Source organism: Ursus maritimus, unplaced genomic scaffold (assembly GCF_017311325.1).
Source record: "Ursus maritimus isolate PB19 unplaced genomic scaffold, ASM1731132v1 scaffold_2, whole genome shotgun sequence".
Lineage (NCBI taxonomy): Eukaryota > Metazoa > Chordata > Mammalia > Carnivora > Ursidae > Ursus > Ursus maritimus.
This window is the reverse complement of record NW_024424452.1, coordinates 22,607,433-22,631,589: the sequence shown is the minus strand read 5'-3', so window position 1 is coordinate 22,631,589 and position 24,157 is coordinate 22,607,433. Positions and strand designations below refer to the sequence as shown.

Here is a 24,157-nt window from a genome sequence, read left to right as displayed (position 1 = left end):
AGGTAAATAGGTAATGGAAAACTCTGCAACACCGCGGGCAAGCGGGAGAGGGAAGTGCCGGAGCTCAAAAGCAGAGGTGATTCCAGACACCGCTGGTGGAATCTGGAGAAAAGGAGCTGTCTCATTGGACAATACGGATCGGGAGAATCCAAAGTGGCAGAGGGGGGATTGTGATGGGCTGTCCTAGACCTAGTCAGAGGAGGATTGCAGAGCGGATATCCGGGCCAGGACGAGAATCCCAAAAGCGGTAACATAAGTAATCTTCTGAGTATTTACTTAGAAAACTTTGCGTCCGCCTACACTGCGTCTTGGAGGAACTAGACTGGTCCAACCTCCTCCAGGGAGCAGTAGAGCGCGGTCCGCATAGAGAGTCCTCCTCACGTAGTAGGCGTGGGAAAGAGTGCGCGGGGGAAGCTGGGAAACTCCTCTTGTCGGCCACCATCTTGCTTTCCTTTAAGCCGGCAGTGACCGTGGATTAGAGCAAGCTTGAGCCATGAAGCTGCTAAGCAGAGCCGGGTCCCTCTCGGTGAGCACAGCCGGCGGGCATGGGGAAAGGTTGGGCAGCAGTTTGTGAGCAAGGTGGTGCGGACCGGAGGTGCTTGGTTTGGAGCTCCGGGGCCTTGGGCTTCTCTCTGCCCTTCAGCCGAACTCTGCGGGCCAAGTGGTTTGCAAGCTGGGTGGGTCGGGCATTGGAGGCCCAGCTCGTGCTACGAGCGGAAGAGACCTAACACCGGGAAACCTGAAGAGAAAAGGGAAAGGGCTTGAGAGCGGCGGTGAAGCCACTCGGTGGAGAGACCTCTGAAGGTCACTGCTGCACTTGGGTGCCCGAGGAGGAAATCGCGAGTCCTGGGGGGCAGGGGGCCGGCGTAGACCTAGCCTTCTACCCTCACCCTGTCAGCTCTGGCCTCTGCTTCTTAGTGTATCACGGAGCACCAGTTTCCCCAACGGTTAAGTGGGCTTATGAGTAAAATCTTAAGGAAGAAATGAGTTAATGCCTCTATAGTGCTTAGCACTGTTCTAGTACTTACTATGGTGCCCTGGCAGGATAACGTGTTTTTCTTGATGTCTTCTTAGAGAATTTTAGGAGGGGCTCTGACCCTCGGGAGCTGCTTAAGACTCCTCCTTCAAGCCCAGTCGAAACAGCTGTCACTTGGGAAAAACTCCTCAAATGTCAGTGTGCTACGACTAGGGAGTGGTGGTTATCAAGAGGGGAAGTGAGGAACACTTTTAAAAATATCGGCTGGGCCAGTTTTGACCCCAGGGGATAGTTGGCAATATCTGCATACATTTTTGGTTGTAACAACCTGTGGGGGAGTGCAACTGGCATCTAGAGTCCAGAGATGCTGCTAAATATCCTACAGTGCACAAGCACATCCTCCCCGCCCCCAAACAGAAAAATCACCTATCCCAAAATGCCAGTAGTGTCTGGGTTACTAGGTAACCAGTAACCTGCTAGACAGAGGTGCAGAAGAACAGGGAATGGAGTTTCCCTGTGCTTAATGTTTGAATAGATATACCGTGGGTTATACAAATGGCTGTAATTTAAATTATAGCCTAAATTACCCTTATTGGGGGCGCCTGGGTAGCGCAGTCGTTAAAGCGTCTGCCTTCGGCTCAGGGCGTGATCCCGGCGTACCGGGATCGAGTCCCACATCGGGCTCCTCCGCTATGAGCCTGCTTCTTCCTCTCCCACTCCCCCTGCTGTGTTCCCTCTCTCGCTGGCTGTCTCTCTGTCACATAAATAAATAAAATCTTAAAAAAAAAAAAAATTACCCTTATTGGCACACGTAGACAAACCAGTGATTAACAACGCTGGAAGGAGCCTCGTTAGAGTAGCAAAAGACCCCCACACCTCCTCCATTGCATCCATCCCAACTTTCCAGTAGATAAAAGAACTCAAAGAGGACTAATGTAAACAAATCACAGTAAACTTGAAAGCAATTAATTTTCTAATTATATCATATTTTACAAAAGAATAAATTTATACATATTTTGTTATTAAAGTTATCTAGTAATTGTATGACAATTAGGGTAATTCTTTTTTTTTTTTTAAGATTTTATTTATTTATTCGACAGAGATAGAGACAGCCAGCGAGAAAGGGAACACAGCAGGGGAGTGGGAGAGGAAGAAGCAGGCTCCCAGAGGAGAATCCTGATGTGGGGCTCGATCCCAGAACGCCGGGATCACGCCCTGAGCTGAAGGCAGATGCTTAACGACTGTGCCACCCAGGTGCCCCAATTAGGATAATTCTTGGCAGCTGATTTGAATGGGACAAATTATAGGCAGTACATAATCACAGTTCACTTTTTCTTGAGGTGAAAGCACCTAAATCTCCCTTGGCAATGGAACTATAGATAATTCATATTTGAACAACTATGCTCACATATCTTAAATTTTACTTTTTAGAAAATCAAAAGACAAAATCACAAGTAGGGTTAAGTATACCACACCCAGCAAAAGAAATTGGTGGTAAAACAAAGCTAATTGTAATTTATAGTTAAAAAGTACTAATAGCAAGTGAAAACTAGGAACCAACTCAGTACAGCACTGATGTTGAATATATAACAAACAGCCCTCCAGGGCTTCACAGAGTAAGGACGTTGCAGCCTCTGATGGGAGTCCTTAGGAAACTCCAGCATTTCATTTGATTTGGGGATAACATCTCTTCTAATAACCTCGTGAACCTTCGAATGAATTCTATAGCATTGTATATCATTTACCAAAAAAAACATTAAAGTTATGCATTTTGGATCCATTATCCAGCATTTAAGAGGACCCTTTTACCTTTCCAGTGGCTGCATGTAATGAACTGAGAGTCTGCTGCAGCTGAAGCTATTGTTAATCTCAGGATGATATAAATTTGTATTAGTCAAAGAAATAAAACCCTTGGTTGTGTGGTCTTACTGTAGTACCCAAGAGAGTGAAGATACTGTGCAAAATACTGGGGTCTTGGAGGAATTTTCCTTGGTATACGTTGTCTTTTTAAAGGTTACTAAAATGATTATGGAGATGAAGTCATTTCACTTGGAAAGTAGACTAAAATGAGACTCTGGGCGCATAAGGGAAATAGTAACCCTAACCGCCTAAAGCTTTAATAAGATAGTTAACAGGGAAAAGAAAATACAGTGGTTCTTTTTTACATCCAAAAAAAATGAACATGTAGGATTAGGTATTCCTTCAGGCTCTACAAATCACAAATAAAAAGAGATTTAAGAGTGTTTGGGAAATAATAAGTCAGCTAAATGAAGTTACTTTATCAATGAACACCTTCTATAGCTGGGGCACACCAGAATACAAGACACTTTTCTTGAGAGAAATGTGTGTAACCTGTCTTTTTTGTGTTTAGAGATTTTATTCCCTTAAAGTTGCTCCCAAAGTGAAAGCCACAGCCGCCCCTGCAGGAGTGCCTTCACATCCTCAGGACCTTGAGGTCAGTCCCACTGTGTTGCTCGCTGGAACCCATACACAGCCTTACTGTCTTTGGTAATATAAAAGCATTGATCACTTCTCACTTTATTTTAAATACAGTTTACCAGATTACCAAATGGCTTAGTGATCGCTTCTCTGGAAAACTATGCTCCTGCCTCAAGAATTGGTTTATTCATTAAAGCAGGCAGTAGATACGAGGACTCCAACAACTTAGGAACCTCTCATTTGCTTCGTCTTGCATCCAGTTTGGTAAGCACCTTTACCATCTCACTCTATTCAGGAACGTTATGATATCTTGATCTTACAGAAAGGAAAAACTATTGTGTGTTTTTGTCAAACTTCGTCTTATAATTCTTAAACTAAAAAAGGATCCACTGTTTAGGTACAGTTCTTTTTGAATCTAATGACAATTAGATTGTGATATAGTGTGATGCTTGCAAAGTTAGCATTAAAAAATTAACTTTTTTAATTAAGTTTAATTAATTAAGTTTTTTTCTTTTTCCAGACTACAAAAGGAGCTTCATCTTTCAAGATAACCCGTGGAATTGAAGCAGTTGGTGGTAAATTAAGGTTTGTTAAACATAAGTAACAGGAAATAAATAGTGAAAATACCAGAAAATACTCGATCATAAGGGAACTTTCTCCCTTATTAAGGCAATTAAGGATTCATTAAACAGGCACAAGAAGGAGAAGGCTAATGATTTTAACTACATCAAAATGTGAAACATCTTTATTCCTTAAAGTGAAAATTCAAGTAATTGGCAGTAAATGTTTGCAACATACATAACATGGAGAGGGTTGTTTGGAAAAATAAAGAACCACAAGTTAGGAGAAGACAAGCAAATAGAAAATGAATGGACAAAGGATAGGAGCAGGTTATACCTAGAGGAAGAAGCCAGAAACACTGATCTTTACTTGTAATCGCAATGCGACGTCATTACCCATCAGTCTTATATATCATGTCAGCAGTGTTAAGGAAGAGGGAGAATCTTTTCTATGAGTAGTAGAATAATTTGATACAACTAGTTAGAAAAGAATCAAGGAAAATCTAATTATATTGAAAAGGAGTATATCTTACAACCTAAGTTTTTAATTCACATGCACAAAGATATTGTTTATTTTTGTAAAGACTGGAAACAATCTAAATACCATTTTCAGGGAAATGGGATAGATAAAGTATGATCTAGTGATGTGATGAGAATAGTACATAGCAGTTAAAGGATGAACTAGATTATTCCAGTTCCAAGATTTTTTTTTTTAAGATTTTATGTATTTATTTGTCAGAGAGAGAGAGAGAGAGAGAGCAAAAGCAGGGGAGTTGCAGGCAGAGGGAGAAACAGGCTTCCGGCCAAGCGGGCAGCCCGACATGGGGCTCGATCCCGGGACCCTGAGATCATGACCTGTGCTAAAGGCAGACACTTAACCAACTGAGCCACACAGGTGCCCCTAGTTCCAAGAAACTTTTAAGGTATGAGGCATTTATAGTTGTGGTTTTTTTTTTAAGATTTTATTTATTTATTTGACAGAGAGAAAGACAGCCAGCGAGAGAGGGAACACAAGCAGGGGGAGTGGGAGAGGGAGAAGCAGGCTCCCAGCAGAGGAGCCTGATGTGGGGCTCGATCCCGGGACTCCGGGATCACGCCCTGAGCCGAAGGCAGACGCTTAACGACTGAGCCACCCAGGTGCCCCTATAGTTTTTTTTAAAACAGTATTTAGTGTTTACAATTATGCTTGTCTCTAGAGTGGGAAGGAAGGAGTGAGGTTAGCCAGAGAAGGGTACAAGGAGATCTTCAGCTTTAATTGCCATTTTTTTTAAGTTGTGGTTAAATAATACATAAAATTTACTGCTTTAAGGGGCGCCTGGGTGGCACAGCGGTTAAGCGTCTGCCTTCGGCTCAGGGCGTGATCCCGGCATTATGGGATCGAGCCCCACATCAGGCTCCTCCGCTATGAACCTGCTTCTTCCTCTCCCACTCTCCCTGCTTGTGTTCCCTCTCTCGCTGGCTGTCTCTATCTCTGTCGAATAAATAAATAAAATCTTTAAAAAAAAAAAAAATTTACTGCTTTAAGTATACAGGTCTTTGGCGTAAAGTGGCATTAAGAAACCATCACTACCGTCCATCTCCACAATGTTTTTATGTTCCCCAACTGAAACTCTATAGCTATTGAACAGTAACTCCCTGGCTCTCTTCCTGCAGCCCCCTGCAGTAACCATTCTATGTTCTATGATTTTGACTTCTCTAGGTTTCTCCTGAAAGTGGAATCATGGTATTTGTTCTTCCAAGACTGACTTATTTCACTTAGCATAATGTCTTCAAGGTGCAGCCATGTGTAACATGTCAAGGTTGCCTTCCTTGAAAATAGTTTCTTAAATAGTTTATATTTTAGTTGATGAATATGTGTATTTTTATACTTCAAAATAATTTTTCCAAAGGAATTGGTTGGTTTAACAAAGATGTAAGGAAAGCATATTCTTCTGATTCAGATAATTCATTGTAATTTCTTTCTGATGCAGTGTGACTTCAACCAGGGAAAACATGGCCTACACTGTGGAATGCCTACGGGACCATGTGTAAGTACCTGCATATGTTGAGGACACCTGCTTTTAAAGAAGCATTAGCTGCTCAGTTCTTGTTTTTTTTAATGTGGCATTAGGACCTCTGATGATTTTGGTTTTGGGTTCTTATTCACAAACTGTAGACTATTGTGCTTACCATAAGGCCTAAAACTTAATATTGAGAACATTACATTTATGTAGCGTGAACATTGGTTTTAAATTTTTGACTCGAAACTCTCATCTTGATGTCTTCTGTAGTGATATTGTAATGGAGTTCCTGCTCAATGTCACCACATCACCAGAATTTCGTCGTTGGGAAGTGGCTGCCCTTCACTCTCGGCTAAGGATTGACAAAGCTGTGGCTTTTCAGAACCCACAGGCTCGTAAGTACATTTTCAGATCCTGTTCAGTTGTTTCTAGGATACCGGGTTTTTGAGGGGCACCTGGGTGGTTGCGTCAGTTAAGCATCTGCCTTCAGCTCAGGTCATGATCCCAGGGTCCTGGGATGGAGCCCCACATCAGGATTCCTTCTTGGCGGGGAGCCTGCTTCTCCCTCTCTCTCTGCTGCTCCCCCTGCTTGTGCTCTCACTTCCTCTCTCTCTGTCAAATAAATAAAATCTTAAAAAAAAAAAAAAAGATACTGGGTTTTTGAGAAGATCAATTTGTAGAGGGAAGAAACTGCCATTGAAATTTTTCTCTGCTTGGGTTTAAAACTGCCTTTTCTGAAAATTTGTCTAGTTTCTTAACTATATTCTTATGTTTTTAAACATTCATATTGTTGATTATTTTTCAGCTTTGGTAGTATGTAAGTTAATTACAGAATCCCTGTTTCAGAATTTAGAATACAGTGTTTTTCAATAGTTTGCTTACACCAAACCCAGCAACAGTTTGTGGTTGCTGCTGGTATTACTGTTTAGCCACTTACCTTTACTGGATCTTTCCAAAGCAAGAAATTTAATTTTTTTAAAAATAACTTTTTTTGGTGTTCATATGTTGTGTTTATATAATGTTAAATATATAATCTTAACAAGTATGACTAGCAAAACAAATTAGTAAACGAGCACCACTGACTCTTAGAAATCCCACAACTTCCAGTAGCAGAAGTGTGCAGGTAGGCCACTCAGGTCTAAACAGGTGACTAGCTGCAGGGGCCCTACATGGGATGGGCCTCGCTCAGAACGCAAGCCTGTCAAGTGTCTGGAACGAAGTGAGACCTTGGTTTATGTTAGCTAATACTATTTCACAGTGATACTTTGTTTTACAAAGGAGTATGATCTTCCTTACTCTGGACCTCCACCAAAGAAATAGAAAATCGTAGAAAAGATGACTTACGTGTTAACAGTGGCTTCTTCTCTGCTGTTAGCAGCGAGGTTCCAGCCCTCATCCTTTCTGCCCGAATAGTTACTGCCATCTCCTGGCTGCTGTCTGCCGCCAAGGCTGCATCGTCAGTGCATTGACCACATTGCCGTTACAGCAGTCCTTCTGACACGAAAATCGTTTAAAGGCTTCTATCTGTGGGATAAAGTTCAACCTCTTCAACTTAGCATATATATTAATTTTCACAGTCTGCCCCCCCCACCTCCCTTTCCTCTTGCTCGACCTTCTTCCCCTCCCAGCTGCAATTCCCCTTTGAATCTGTGGTCATATTTTATGCCTTTGTTTTCTCTGCCTGAAATGCCACTCCCTAACCATACCTTGGTAAACACCTATCTATTCTGTAAGACTCATTCTAGATTTTACTGCTATTACTCCTTTCCAATTCCCACTGCCCTTGCCTTGCGCCCCTGCTGCTCTTTTGATCTAGCGCTGACATCACACCCATCATGCTTTATTTCACCGTTTTCCCTCTCAACATTTTGAGGTCCCGCATTATGTCTTAACTCATCTCTGTATTTCCAGCACCTAACCGTGCCTGCCATAGGGAGATTGCCCAAATAATGAGCAAAGGCTCTGACTGAAGCAGGGAAAGCAGGGACAGTGCCAGTGATCCAGTGAAGAGTATACTTTGACCCCCTGAAAGCTAGCAATAGGACTTAACACTGGCACTTTCATATATCTTCTTAACCGGACACTCCTCCTTACTTAGAGAACATAGGAGTAAAATTGAAGTAAATGACTTATCCAAGGTCACATGGTGTATTGGGGGCAGAACTATTAACTAGATTCAGACTTGGTAAAACCCAGGCCATTATACTTTCCAGATGATACCAGGTAGATTAGAGTTAGAGAAGTAGTCATGTGAGCCCTGGTATGTAGAAGCTGCTGCCATCTAATTTCTTTCTTTTCTCAGTACATTCTGACTGGCAGACTTTTAAATCTCAAGCCCTCATAACATTTCAATGCCATAAGGTGACCAAAATTGTATAGTTGCTTTCTAGATTCTAAAAACGTCGTCTGTCTTGAATTATGTTGCCACAAATGCTTCTTTACTTATTTTACAGATGTCCTTGAAAATTTGCATGCTGCAGCCTACCGAAATGCCTTGGCTAATTCCCTGTATTGTCCTGATTATAGGATTGGAAAAGTGACACCAGATGAGGTACTGATAAAACACATTACATTTTAAAATGTGCTTGTTTTCACATTAAATCGAACATCCATCTGCCATTTCAGGTTTGTTTGTTAATTTTTCTTTTTATCTTCAAATTTTAAAAATTCACCTGCTGGGTTAATTTTTTTTTTCATCAGCTTGCCTTTTTAACTAAAATTCTATCTGAACAATTTTTATAGCTTTTAACTAAAAAAAGTTTTTACCACAAAGGGACATGTTCATTTCAGAAAATCCAGAAAATCATGACAAGCAAACAAGAAAGCATCTCACATACCTAAAGACACTGAATGTTTATGCCTGGGTATATTTTCTTCCAGACCTTTTTCTGTGTATATTTATCTATCTTTTTTAAACAGTATTTAAATGTTAAATTTCATCATCTTTTGACCAGAAGTCTTCCTTTAACTCCTCAGTATGCAGGTAGGAATGAACCCACATCAGCTCCCCATCCGTCATCAGCCTGCTCACTAGCTCCTTTGCCCCCTTCAGCACACTGGCCTTGCTTTGCTGGCAGCACAGATTGTCACCTGTCACAGCTGTATATATAACATAAAACTTCACTTCAACAATGTGAAACATTGAATGTCAAAGTGTATCTATTGCAAGTATAGGTACATGTATATAATCTTAATTTCCTATTCCTACCACCCTGCAAAAAAATTTTTATCAAAAGACATTAAAAGAAAAATTGGGAACTATCAATACTTGCAAAGTGTATATGACTTGGAAGTTAAGGTTTTATTCTCATTTCATTTCTGGTTAGCCACTAGAGAAAACTGAACCGTATATCCTATCTCTTTACTGTTTTATTTCCTGGTTAGAAAACTCTTCACTTACCTGTCAGCGGTTTAATGCCTGCCATTTATATGGCACTTTTTAAAAATTATAAGTGATACCATCCAACCTAAACAGTGAACATTTTTCGTAAGACTGGCCTCCAATGAGTTTTGAAATTTTCAGAAATCAAAATCACCCGTGTGAAGATACGTTATTGAGGTAGCGAAACATAGTATACATAGCAAAACATTTATCCACAAGGATGTCTAGTGTAGCATTGTTTATAATTGTGAAAAATTAGACACAAGTTAAATATCCAACTTTAAGGGACTAGTTAAGTAACTTATTAAGTATATGTGGAATGGAATACTATTCAGCCATTCAAAAATATTGATATGGAAAAATTCCATAGCATATTGTCAAGTTAGAAAACGTAATTTGTGAATAGGATGTACCATAGGGTCTCAATTTTTAGAAATTAAAGTGTGTGTGTGTGTATGTATGTGTCCTGGACAAATAACCAAGATATTAACCATGGTTACCTCAAAGTTATTAGCATTTTTTAATGTGTCCTTAGTCTAAAGGAGATTCTAAAGAAATTGGTGCTAGAATACCTTGAGCGATGGCAGCATTCAGTAGGAAGAAAAAAAAGGATGTGACTCCACGATGACTCCAGAGATGGAGGCACCATTCACTTCAGGGCACAAATTCTGATAACTTGATTCAGTCACATTACCTTAGCCTAATGATTCTCAACGTTATGACCCATTCCCAAGGAACCATTTTTAGCCAATTTTTTCTACTCTGACTCAAAATGAATTTTTAATGTCGGAGATACACTGTCTATGTATGTACATGTGTATATATTTGTGTTTTATACATAAAAGGAGTAAAATGTTTTTCTTGCCCCCGAGAGCCAATTTTCACTCCCTTGGGAACAGCAGTGCTCCTGTTGAGAATAGGTTTTAGCCCTACTATAGAATGTTAATAGTACTTTCTTGCTATCTGTATAAAGACGAAAGAAATCTGATGCACATATGCTAAAATCACATTATAATAAAAATCATAAGCTTAGTCTCATTTTTTTTTCACATTCAGGCCAGTGTATACTCTAATTTTTTTCAGGCCATTTTTTAATTCCTTTTTTTCAGTACAGCTTTATTGAGATATAATTCACATGTCATACAGTTCACCTACTTTAAGTATACAATTCAGGCACCTGGGTGGCTCAGTTGGTTAAGTGTCCAACTCTTGGTTTCAGCTCAGGTCATGGTCTCACAGTCGTAAGATCAAGCCCCATGTTGGGCTCCACACTGGGCATGGAGCCTGCTTGAGATTCTCTCCCTCCCTCCCCCAACTCATGGCCATGCTCGCTCTCTCTCTCTCTCTAAAATAAATAAATAAAATATTAAAATAAGGCACGCAATTCAGTGTTTTCACTATATCCACAGTCATGTAACCATTACCACATTAAGTTCTAGTTCTTTTAATCAATAGTTTAAAAATAAAAGCAGTGTAATTCGGCACTAGATAGTTTATAGTTCACTATGGCAGCTTTTAAGCCTGAGTATTTATTTTCTGTTGACCTGCAGTTTTAATTTTTTATGGCTTTTTGTATTTATACCAATATAACCTCGTAAATGTTCTCAACTTCCTCAGTTGCATTACTTTGTTCAGAACCATTTCACAAGTGCAAGAATGGCTTTGATTGGACTTGGTAAGTTGGGAATTGCTTGCATGTCAGTCTGTTTTTTTTAAGAGTAGTGTTTTTAAGCTGTAATTATGTGAGCACAGGATTGAACCAAATTTGATAACTCAGTCCTCTGTTGATGTCAGACAGGCATTGTGTGATAGGATTTTAATTGGTAGGTTGTTTTGTTTTAGTAAGCAGATTCCAACATTTATGTAAACTACTGACTTTGAGTTTATTACAGTATTTGAAAAGTCTGTGATAAAGGACAAATTTCTCTAAGCAAAGAGCTTTTACAAGTTTTTTGTTTTTGTTTTAAAGAAGTATAATTTAAATGAAAATAGGCAAATGGCGTGAACAAACAATTCATGGGGAAAATTGTGTGCATATGTGTGTGTAGCCAATTATTGTAAAGATAGCCTTGCCTAATAGTTAAAATTTTAACCCATGAGATTGGCAAAAATTAAAAGATTGACACTGCCTAGTATTAACCAGGGTGTGGAGAAATTAAGCACTCTCAAAAATTGTTGGTGGGAAGATAAACTGGTACATTTTTGGAGGTCTGTTTAAATATTAAAATTTTAAATATTGATATATTTAGACCCAGTGGTTTTGTTTTTAAGGATTTATCATACAGAAACAGTTGGTCAAGTTTACTAAATGGTTGCACAAAGATACTATTTGCAGTATTATTTTTTGGTTCATTTGTTTTGTGAATAACAGCATAATTGAGGTCTAATTCAAATACCATAAAATTCACCTTTTTGAAGTATACAGTTCCATGAGTTTTATTATATTCAGAGGGTGCTATAACTGTTACCACTATCTAATTTTAGAATATTTTCATCATCCCCGCAAAAACCCTGTGTTCTTTATGGTCCCTCCTTATCCCACCTCCTCCTCGCCTCTGACAACCACTGATCTACTTCCTGTCTCTGTAGAGTTGACTCTGGACATTTCATATAAATGGAATTCTACAAGATGTGGGCTTTTATAGCTGACTTCTTTCACTTGACATAATGTTTTCAGTCCATCCATATTGTAGCATGTGCCAATGTTCCATTCCTTTTTCTGGGTAAAATACTCCATTACCACTTTCTGTTCATCCATTCGTCACTGGGCATTTGAGTTGTTTTCAACTTTTGGCTATTGTAAGTATAAACATTCATGTATAAGTTTTAGTTAAAACCACGTGTTTTTCATTCTTCGGGGTATGTTTTTAGAAGTAAAATTGCCAGAACCTGTGGTAACTGTGGAACCATTTGTGGAACTGCCAAACTGTTTTCCGAGGCAGTTGAACCGTTTGACATCCCCACCAACAGTGTACAAGGGTTCCAATGTCTCTACTTCCTCACCAGCACTTACTATTATTTGTCTTTTCGGTGATGGCCATCCTGGTGTCTATGAAGTGGTATCTCATTCCATTTGTGTCTCCCTAATAACTAATAACATTGAATATCTTTTGTGCTTTTTGGGCATTTGTATATCTTCTTTGGAGAAATGTCTATTCAAGAACTTTTCCCATTTTTGAATTGGATTTTTTTTAATTTTTGAGTTGTAGGAGTTTTTTATATATTTTGCCTACTAAATCCTTATCAGATACATCATTTGCAAACATTTTTTCCCATTCTGTGGGTCCCTTTGATGTGTATATACATACAGCGGAATATTACTCAGCCATCAAAAAGAATGAAATCTTGCCATTTGCTGGGTGGAACTAGGGGGTGTTAGGCTAAGTGAAATAAGTCGGTCAGAGAAAGACAATCACCAAATGATTTCACTCATAGGTGGAATTTAAGAAACAAAACATGAACATAGGGAAAGGGGAGGAAAACTAAAATAAGACGAAATCAAAGAGGGAGACAAACCATAAGAGACTGTTAAACTGTAGGAAACAAACTGAGGGCTGCTGGAGGGGAGGTGGTGAGAAGATGGGTACCTGGGTGATGGCATTAAGGTGGGCGCGTGATGTAATGAACACTGGGTGTTATATGCAACTGATGAATCACTAAACTCTACCTCTGAAACTAATAATATACTGTGTTAATTGATTTTAAATTTTTAAAAAAATGTTCTTTGATGCACAGTGCAATATTGTTTTAATAGCCAATGATTGGAAATATGCTAATGTCCACCAAGAAGAGACTGATTAAATAAATGATAGTATATCCATATAATGGAATTCTTTATAGCCATTAAATGTTTGCTCTAGACCACTCACTTAGATATAAATTACAAAGGCAAGTTAGAAACAGTATGAATAGAATAACACCATTTTAAAAATAAAAGAAAATGAGGATAATATTAATACAAGAATAGAAAAAAGTTCTAGATGAATATGTATTAGTAAACTATAAGTGGAACTTCTGGGAGAGTAGCATTGTGGGGGAGACTCCTGTTTTCTCTACTATTTATTTCTGTGATAATTTGTATAATGTATTATTTTTAAAATAGTAGATGTTTTACAATTGTATTTTAAAGCTAGCTTGATTTTGTTTCTGTTGAAATAGGTGTGAGTCACCCTGTTCTAAAGCAGGTTGCAGAACAGTTTCTCAACATGCGGGGTGGGCTTGGTTTACCTGGTGCAAAGGCCAAATACCGTGGAGGTAAGCATTTTGTTGTCAGGGCTGATTTATCAGAAGGACGTTCCTCATCAGAAATAACGTATTGGAGCGGGATAGGCCTGATTACTTAACCACCAAATAGACTCAGTGTGGAAGGAAGAGGTTAGATTGCTTGGGCGTTGTGTATTAAACATGTTTTTTGTGTGTGTTGTGGGGATAGGAGGATGGTATGCGGAGACACTAGGCCACAGAAAACCTTAATCTTAGTGGGTTAATACTGTGTTGTAGAGAATACGGAAGAATAAAGCCAGTGGTGACCAAGCCCCTTTATTCCTCGCTCTCTCCTTACATGGCACCAGGTGAAATCCGAGAGCAGAATGGAGACAGTCTCGTTCATGCTGCTCTTGTAGCTGAAAGTGCTGCCACAGGAAGTACGGAAGCAAATGCATTTAGTGTTCTCCAGTATGTCCTTGGTGCTGGGCCATATGTCAAGAGAGGCAGCAATCCCACCAGCTCTCTGTACCAGGCTGTTGCCAAGGGAGTTCACCAGCCATTTGATGTGAGTCTGAATAGTCAACATCTCTCCTTTTGTTTGTAAAGGCTCAGTGTGTATGATGTCGTCCTTAAAATTTAAGGTGAACACCAAGAAAATCTTCATAAAATTGAAGAGATAGCCAGGCTTAAGTTTAGTTCCTTAGGGTCTAATCAAAAACTTCCTGTCTTTTCAGTTATTCTAATATAGAAAGAGTGGAATGCTTAGAAAATCAGAAATTCATCCCTCAGTGACCTTTAGAATAAAGCTCTAGATATTAAACCTTTTCCTAGATTCTGATTAGTCTTTTTTTCTAGATTTTCTTCTGTCCTCTTGTGTTCTTGTGGCTACTTCGTGAATTTCACTGCTCTTCGTGTTTTCCAACCAAATGTCCAGCATGTACACCGAGAAACTTTACACACCCATCCCTCCAGTTTGAGATTAAGTTAAAAAAGAAAAATGAGGGGCTCCTGGGTGGCTCAGTCGGTTAAGCGTCTGTGTTTGGCTCAGGTCATGATAACCAGAGTCCTGGTATCAAGTTCCGCATCAGGCTCCCTGCTCAGCGGGGAGTCTGCTTCTCCCTCTCCCTCTGCCAGTTCCCCTGCTTGTGCTCTTTCTCTCACTCTCTCTAATAAATAAATAAAATCTTTAAAAAGAAAAAATTAATGACATTTAATTATAACAAAAAGCTATGTTACTCTAGAACACACTTTTTGTGACGGTGAGGAAGATGCTAAAGCTTTCAAAATAATGATATTCAAATCAAAAGAATATAAAATGTTGGCAAACAAACTGTTTTAATGAATGACCATTGTCTGCCCAGTGTAATACCCCCATGACCTTCAATGATAAGCCTTTAAAAGGCAACAACTGTACTAAATTACAGTATTAAATATTGTTCATGATTTTACAACAGTACATGGCACAAGTAGGTAGTCTTTGGCCATTTGACACTTAAGAGTGGAATTAAAATCAACCTCTCTTTTCATTCCTCTGTTTAATACCGTCAATCCAAATGAACAAACCTTTTTAGAATCTCTGCAAGTAGGAGAGAGTTTTGTTGGTGCCCAAGTTAGGACAGCTGCCCAGGAAACATGCTCTTCACAGGGAAGAAAGTGCTCTGGAGGATGAACAGTTTTTACAGGATTATATACTTTTTACATCTTGTAAAAGCTCAGAAGATTATAGATTAGCATATGGGCAGGAATCACAAGTTTTATTGTAAAGGAACGCAGGGAGTAGGAGCACTGATCAGTATCTTAAGGACAACGTGGTTTTCCTGTAGGCTACTCATTCACAAAGCAGATGTACAGTGTATGTGTGGCGGGCCAGAAATCAGGCTTTTGGTTTGAGGAAAGTTCATTATATATGAGTCATGTTGACTTAGAAATCTAAAATGGTTCTCCTGTATCTCAGGTCTTTAGAGAGTTTTTCTCTCTTACATGATAGTTTTCAAACTTTTTTTTTTTTTTTTTTTTAAGCAGAGGAACCTTTTTTATCCCATACAATTTCCCAGCTGCAATGTTGAGCACAAAAATTTTCACTTTTAAAGAAATTTTTGAATGTCTACTTGACATTGAAAGCCTTGGAATCTTCTGTACAGAACCTTGGAGTTCCCTGGAGCACAGTTTGAAAACCATTATCTTAAATTAGTCCTAAATTAAATTTAGCTGCTGCTTTTTAAATTCCCTCTATATTTCTTCTCTCCTGGTTCATGGTCTGCTCTGTTTTCTTCATGCTACTCTTTACCATTGATTGTTAATGATGCTTTTGGGTGGCTGGAGTTTAATTCTAACCCAGGGTAATATAATTTAACAGAAATTCCTACTTTACCATTTGGCCAGAAATTTGAGGTATGAATAGAATAGTCTCAAAATTGTAATTAAACTTCAAATCATTAAAGAACATTTTTTTCTTATGCTTTATATGGGCCAAGCCAGTGGTTCTCAAATTTTAACATGCATAAGAATCACCTGGAATTATTTTTTTAAATGCAGCTTTCCAGATTGCCTCTACAGGGATCTGAGTGAGTAAATCTGTTACTGGAACTTGAAAGTCTGTATTTTTAATAACAGCTCAAGTGATCCTTATGTAAATCGTCCACACAAACACTGGGAAACACGACACCGAGCTTTCATGTTCACCGTGGGGAGCTTAACATTCTGCTCAGACTGCAGACAGCAATACCTGTGTTATCCTGAGGCTGAGCTTGTGGCTACCTTGGGTATCTGAATAACGTCCACTAAGCAGACATTCTCCCTCAACCCTTTGACTTTAGTCTGTAGGAGAAGCGTAAGTAAATTGGCAAAAAAAGAAGTCACCAGCACTGGCAGAGGGGAGACACCAGGTTTGTCTAATGCCGAAGCCCACAGTCTGTACCACTCAGCCATACTGCAGCTATGATAATACTGTTCACGAGTTAATGTTTACATTAACCTTTAAATCAAAGAAGGTTAGAAAATACCCAGCAAAAAGTAAAGTGAGCAGTCTGTTTTAGAAAGATGTAAGTGAAAAAAGTTAAGTAACCTGTATCTGAAACACTTCAGTCCTTGACAGAACTGGTTACGTGGAATAGTAATTCATCCCTTTTGCTTGTACCGTGAGGGTCCCAAGTTTTTGTCAATTGGGAAACGGTGCCCTGTTTTCCCTGGTAAAATGACATACAGTAAAATTTAATTACATTTCAGGTTTCAGCTTTTAACGCCAGTTACTCGGATTCTGGACTCTTTGGGATTTACACCATCTCACAGGCTGCTGCAGCTGGAGAGGTAAGTTTCAAGCTCACCAACTCTCACAAGTGTTTTTCCTCCATTAACATGTTTTTAGTAAAAAATAGGGAACATTTGAAGGCCATGACTCATCAGAGCTCTGTATAGCGTGATATCATTACAATGTCTGCTGTGCAGGGAACTTAAAAATGTATACTCGTGTTTCCAGGAAAGAGGGAAGAGGTGTCTCGTTGGTATTTTGGTTCTGTTTGCACAGGTGGCATTGAGTGTCTCTCTGGGACATCTAAATTGAGAACTCAGGTGACGTCATGGCCAACATGTATCTTTCAGAGTCCTCAGCATAGAGATTGTGTTGAAGTTAGGGTTGTGTGGGAAAGACTGCAGGAGGAGAAAACCGAAGCTCGAGTTCGGGGGAGTGCTGCCAAGTGACTAAGGAAAATGGCCCAGAAAACAAGAAGAGAAACTGGTATTTTTAAGAGGCCGGGAAAGAGAATGGTTAACACCATTTCGATCCATTACAGCAAACCAGGATATCACTGGTATATTACCAGTTTTCACCAGAGTGTTGGAAGTGAGCTAAAATTTATATTGTTAAGGAATGAATAAGAAGAAAGAAATATGAGGTTGGCATAGGCTGGTGGAGCTCAGACTTGCAGGGGAGGTGGGTGGTAGTTTTAGGAGAGTTTATATTGAGAGATTAAGTTGGGAGAGAATTCATAGTAAAGGGAAAGAAAATTGGAGCAGATATAGGAGATAGGAAATTATAAATGGATCAGGCTGAAAAATCATGAGCAGGTGGGATGCAGAGTAAAGTGGACATGTTAGCCTGGGATACAAAGACTGCTGTGGGAAAGATGCAGAAGTACATCCCCAGTAAGGGAGGAGGTGGTCACGTCTTCAGAGTAAAAGAGGGTAGGAGAGTTGAAAGAAAATAATGAGATTTGGGACAAATGAATGGCTAGATATACACAGAATGGGCATGGACAGCCATGTCGGTGTCTCCTGGAGGTGAGAGACCACAAATTCATACGACAGTCACATACAACACTTAACTACACATTGTCACGTATTACAGTCACTTCATAGTTTTTCTCCAGTGGTATTTCTAACAGAGAAATGGAAGGGGCAGGTCATAGGGTCAATCCAAGGTTGGAAGCCTGCAAAGTGGGCAGGTCAGAAGTATGGGCAAATGGTAAGCAAGTGGGGCACACTGACGAGAGTGACTGAAGGAGTGATTCGTGGATCTTGGCCAGACAGAGAAATAAAGCCAAGGGACTTGATAGATTGAAAGTAGGCAAATCAAGAAACTAAAGATCTTGATCAAGTGGAACAAGGATAGTGTGATTAAAGACTTAGGCCGGGGGTCTTGGAATTGAAGATTTCACAGGGCAAATTTAGGTTATGTCCAAGTCAGGTGTGGCTGTGGAAATGGGTAGCTAAAATGCAGGGGAAATGAAGGTCCTAGAATTTAGGTGATTCGTGGTAGGTCAGTGACCCAGGATGGTGCCAAAGTTGGGATGGAGAAAATCATGGACCAGGTTTATGAACTTACTTATTGAACAAATTTTGCCAAACACCCACCCACATTCCTGGAACTTGACTCCGACATCCCAGGCATGGACAAGCTTTACAAATCAGCTGTGTGTGAATTACTGCTTTTTTCGTAGTGAATAGTAAGGGATAGCAGTATTAATTGCATGACGCTTTGAGAGTCTGGGAAATTTTAGAGATATTTATTCTTTATAGACAATTAGAAATCCTTGTGTTTGCTTTTCCTAAACCATCCTGGTATTCTCTGTGCTCTGCCACTTTTCTAAAAAGCTTGGCTACAGGCAACCCTCTTGGGTCCCCACCCCCTTCAGGAGCTTTGTACTATCACTCAGTAATAAACTTTGCTGTTGCTGGATAACCTTGCTTTGCTGCCCACATAAATAAGTAAATAGATTAGATAGATTGATAGATAGCTTGGCTACTTGGATACTGCAGATTGTACAAACAGCTGCTTTATGAACACTGGAAGAATAAGGAACACATAGTGGCAAGAATTCCAAATGGACACTGTGCTCTTTCTCTGGAACCAAACTTCCATCTTGTGCGTCCTCAGCAGAGGAGCATTTGATTGCTTCAGGAGACTCTGGCACTGATCAGAAATGACCAGCTTTCTCTTGTCTATCCTAGGTCATCAAGGCTGCCTATAACCAAGTAAAAACGATTGCTCAAGGAAACCTGTCCAATGCAGATGTCCAAGCTGCCAAGTAAGTTGCAGTATTAACTGTGTGTTTTGTGTTTCAACTATTTGAAAGTTGTATTTTTTGTTGTAACACACACCCAAAAGGATTGAAAGGTACGGAAAAGTATTTAAAAGGAAAGGGAAACACACCCACATCCTACCACCTAGAGATATAATTGTTAATATTTTGCTTATTTTCTTGACTATTTTATGCATTTTAAACATAATTATTAACTGTTATTATATATACTTATATCCTATTTAATAGCATGTTTATTGTAGAAATGTGAAAATAACACAAAAGAGTCGAAAACAATCTCTCATTCCTTACCAATGATTCCTCTTTTTTCTTAACATTATAATGATGTTTCCATTTATTCAGATTACTAAAAATGTCTTATAAACAGTATTAACTGGTGTATCAAAATATACTTGTTAGACATTTCCTACAGTTGGAAATTATAAACTATAAAAGGTATCTTTGGTCTTAAAACATCTTTGTATTTCATATTACCTTCTTGGTATAGATTCCCAACTAAGTCAAGAGTTATAATAAATATTATTACAAAAGTCTGTTCAAGTATATGTGAGTGTTTATATTTTTGTTTTTATATTTCAAAGTCCCAAGTAAAAAGGTTGTACCAGTTTATAACCACACCACCAGTATGTGAGAATGCCTATTGTGCCATAACCATTGGCAATTTCTTTTTTTTTTTTTTTAACCTCTTTACTGATAGACCAAAAAAAGATACACTAGTCCCGCCCTTATCCATGGTTTTGCTTTCCATGGTTACCTGCGGTCAACTGTGGTCTGAAAGCAGATGATTCTCCTCCTGACTTACTGTCAGAAGGTCATTAGCAGCCGAACACTATGTCACAACACAGCTCCATCACTCACCTCACTTCATCTCCTCACGTAGGCATTTTGATCATCTCACATCATCACAAGAAAGGTGAGTATAGGATAGTAAGTTATTTTTAAATGAGAGAGATAGACCATATTCGCATAACTTTTATTATAGCATATTGTTAAAATTGTTCTGTTTTTTTAGTAGTTGTTAATCTCTCACTGTGCCGAATTTATAAATTAATTATGGGTATGTATGTTAGGAAAAACACAGTATGTATTTGGTACTAACCATGGCTTCAGGCATCCACTGGGGGTCTTGGAATGTATCCCCTGCGGATAAAGGGGGACCAGTGTATCTGATTAAAAGATTGAAATACCTGTCTGCTATTTGATTTTTAAATTCCCACTGTTTTCACTGGGAGTGCCAGCACCACCTCTCACTCAGTTAGTTTGGAGAGTCTCTCTAACAAAAGAGACATACTTTGGACCGAGCTGGAAATCAGCTTGCATTTTCATACAGCAGTTTAAAACACTTAAATTTGGGGCGCCTGGGTGGCACAGTGGTTAAGCATCTGCCTTTGGCTCAGGGCGTGATCCCGGCGTTCTGGGATCGAGCCCCACATCAGGCTCCTCCGCTATGAGCCTGCTTCTTCCTCTCCCACTCCCCCTGCTTGTGTTCCCTCTCTCGCTGGCTGTCTCTATCTCTGTCGAATAAATAAATAAAATCTTTAAAAAAAAAAAAAAAACACTTAAATTTGACTCCATCTATTTAGTACAATTCAAAATGTGAATGTGAAACTCACACTGTCTTCATGATTGTTTAGTATTGCCCACAAAGGAAGATGACAGGGCAAATTACGACCCAGGAGGGAAAAACTTCCCCAACGTTTCAGATTGTTCTCATTAGCATTATTACTTCTGTTTCACTGAACACACTAAAAATTGCATCTCTTAATAAGTACAGTACCGTTTATTAAATATTATGTACATGGAACCAAGGATTGGTTAATAGGATGCAGTTCTACATGATTGCACCACAAACAAAACATGATGAGAATAAATTGAAACACTGGCTTTTACTTAAGAAAAATCGGTTTCAAATCTAATTTATTTAAGAAAATATATTTACTTAAGCGTAGCACAGTTTTTATAAGGTACGGCAATATGTAGAAAGTGGAATTTCGGTTATTAATATCAAGATATGTTTGTTTTCTGCCATTTTGATGGAGTTGATACTTTTTCTTGTAAGGTTCTTATTAGTCTTCCTGTAGTGAAAGAAAGAAAGTAAGGTGTCATTGCTGAAGGGACAAACTAATAATCTCTTGGTAAAGTTTATTGTAGGTGAGAAAATTTTTTTAAGTTTTTATTTAAATTCCAGTTAGTTAACATACAGCGTAATATTAGTTTCAGGAGTACAATATAGTGATTCAACACTTCCATACATCACCCAGTACTCATCATGGCAAATGTACTCCTTATTCCCCATCACCTATTTCACCCACCTCCCCTCTGGGAACCATCAGTTTGTGGCCTAGAATGAAGAGGTAGGATCTTTGGGGCGCCTGGGTGGCTCAGTCAGTTAAGCATCCAACTCTTGGTTTCTCCGGTCATGATCTCAGGGTCATGAGATCAAACCCCGTGTTGGGGCCTGCTTGAGATTCTCTCTCTCCTTCTCCCCCCTCCCCGCCCTTCCCTCTCTTGGGGGAAAAAAAGGGAGGTAAAATCTTTTTTTAATTAAGCTGAGAGTGTGGTGAAATTGCTGCATTAAATTGTGATTATGTGTAAATGGTAGTCTTGCTACAGAGTGCCAAACGAGGATAGTTTATTTGAGAGTTAAATTACTCAAGAGCCTTATTGAACACCAGTTTCTTTCTGAGAGAATTATGAATTGGATTTTTATTTCAGATTCATATTTAAGCTGGAAAGACTGTAAGACCTCTACTGTCCTTCCATGTCCCACCCTCATTGAGACAAATCTCAGTGTAGAAATGGGCCGGGGGGATGGGGGTGCATGTAGAGAATCAGCTAAGTGGACAGTGCCTTAAGACCCCACAGAGGTGTTCTGCCTTAATAGAAATGCCTAAAATCATCACCAGAAAATCTGTATTAGGAGGCAAGAGTTACTTTACTAATCAAAACTTCACATTAAAATAGTCTAAGGTTCTAGTCTAAAATGAAAAGGCAGTCTGTTGGGTTTCTGATATCTCATATTGACAGCTTTCTAAATAATCTTTCTAAATCATAACATAATTGATGAACTGAAGACAGAATGGAGGCCTTTAGCCCTGTAAGATTTCAAAGCTGTTAATTTGTGTATTTACCAAAACATGTTTGAGTTTGAAAACATAACTTTATTTGGTTTGAGTTTGAGAACATACTTTAAAATTGCCTTGCTCTTATAAAACTGGCTTCTGCCTTAGTTACATACCTTTTACTGCACAGGAACAAGCTGAAAGCTGGCTACCTAATGTCAGTGGAGACTTCTGAGGGGTTCCTGGATGAAGTCGGGTCCCAGGCGCTGGGTGCGGGATCGTACACGCCGCCAGCCACAGTCCTTCAGCAGATAGATTCCATAGCTGATGCTGATGTCGTAAACGTAAGCAAATGAAAACTTCTGATTGAACATCAAATAATTTGACCTTCATGATCCAATCTTAGAAGGAATGCATAAGCTCTCTTGGGCTGTATATGTCCCTGTCCTGCGGTTTGGTGCCTGTCTGCCTGGTGTGGAGACGGGAGGACTCATTACCATCATATCTACAGAGGCTTCCTTGACAGCTGTGTGTGGCTCTTTCTCATTCAGTCAACTAAAGTACCAGTAGATTAACCATTTAAAATTCTGAGAGGTCAAGAAGAGTTGAATATTGGCAATTTCATGTGATTCAGCCTAATAGTTGACTTTGGCGTTTTTTCTCCCCCCAAGAAATAAACTCTGTCGTGCCAGTCCTGCACACTCCAGCATCTCAGGATTTCCGTTCATCTTCTCAGTCAGAGACATTCCTCCTGCATTCCGTTGTTTTGAGGGCAAGGACTATGTCTTATACCTTTTTGTATTCCCTATTGTACCTAACAAATATATGAACTACAGAATAAATCCAAAATCAGTGGGTTTTCCCAGTTCTTTCTATATTAAAAATGTCGACTCCTCTTGCATTGTAGAGGTCGCGACCATCTTCTCACCACAGCTCTACCTTATGTAGGGACAGTGGGGATAGAAAAAAGGAACCGGTTATTTTAAGGTAGTAACCTTGACTTGATTTCAGTTGGCCCCTAAGTTCATCATTTTCCTACTCTTCCAAATGGCTCTCCTCTTGTATACGATTGTTACGTAAGTCCCAGCCCCAGCTGCCTCTAGCACTGTGGCCCCATGAAAAAGCTGGCTTCAGAGAACACGGGGGCTGCTACTCATGGCAGTACACCTAAACGACTGGCCTCTGGTCTTGACATAGTGGCATAAAGAACACAGCGAGAGAAAGTTTGACTTTTATGTAAACAACTGGTGTATTTTTATTGACTCGGACTATTTGCCGTTAGAATACAGAAACAGCAAAGTACTGCCCAGCCTGAGGCCGCCTCTGCCCTGTTCTGCAATGTCAGTGAGGTTTTCCCTATCCCCTTTTTAACAGCTACCCTCAAACCTGGAGCACCACACTTGCTCAGTCACACATAGGAGGGAACATTCAAAGGAACGCTGAGCTTACTTTCTTACAGTGTCACAAATTAAAATAATGCATCACCCTCTCCTGTAGTTAATTTCCCAAGAGGTTGGTACAGAGTTGCTGGCTCAGGATGCCCTGTCCCATACACTCTTGAAATAACAGACTAAATAAGTTTGTCTACTGGATAATACATTCTCTTATCTCTGTTAACTTTTTTATCTTTTTTTGTTTGTTTACTTAAAGGCTGCAAAGAAGTTTGTTTCTGGCCGGAAGTCAATGACAGCAAGTGGAAATCTGGGCCATACGCCTTTTGTTGATGAGTTGTAATACTGGAACACATCTTGCAGGGAAGAGCTGAACATGTTCTCAACCCAGAGCAGCAAACACATGAAAGTCAAAAATCTCTAATATAACATTTATCTTTTTTTTTTTTTCAATGAGGTGAAATGTCTTAACACATAAATACAGGTAATTATTCCCAGCTGACTTAAAGTCAATAAAACATTCTGTTTAAATGTTTTTCTTGCATCTTTGCAGTTGGTTAACCACGTATTTATATATGCTGAGATCTTTGTTTTAGATGCTGTA

The 24,157-nt window shown here is 39.4% G+C and overlaps 1 protein-coding gene across 2 annotated transcripts; it reads left to right on the top strand.

The window, feature by feature from the left end:
- The first annotated feature begins 372 nt into the window (after positions 1 to 372).
- On the top strand, positions 373 to 24,088 carry LOC103668880 (cytochrome b-c1 complex subunit 2, mitochondrial). 2 transcript variants are annotated; one of them, XM_008697187.2, is made up of 14 exons: positions 373 to 526; positions 3,348 to 3,431; positions 3,530 to 3,679; positions 3,936 to 4,000; positions 5,946 to 6,002; positions 6,246 to 6,370; positions 8,429 to 8,526; positions 10,975 to 11,032; positions 13,516 to 13,611; positions 13,929 to 14,128; positions 16,789 to 16,869; positions 19,009 to 19,085; positions 22,353 to 22,506; positions 23,813 to 24,088. In XM_008697187.2, exons 1-14 carry the CDS (start codon positions 494 to 496, stop codon positions 23,894 to 23,896), a joined length of 1,362 nt encoding a protein of 453 aa, XP_008695409.1. In that variant the 5' UTR covers positions 373 to 493; the 3' UTR covers positions 23,897 to 24,088. The 2 variants fall into 2 exon arrangements, with proteins under 2 accessions (XP_008695409.1, XP_008695410.1); XM_008697188.2 differs by lacking the exon at positions 3,348 to 3,431 and having other exon boundaries at positions 402 to 526.
- The last annotated feature ends 69 nt before the right edge of the window (positions 24,089 to 24,157 follow it).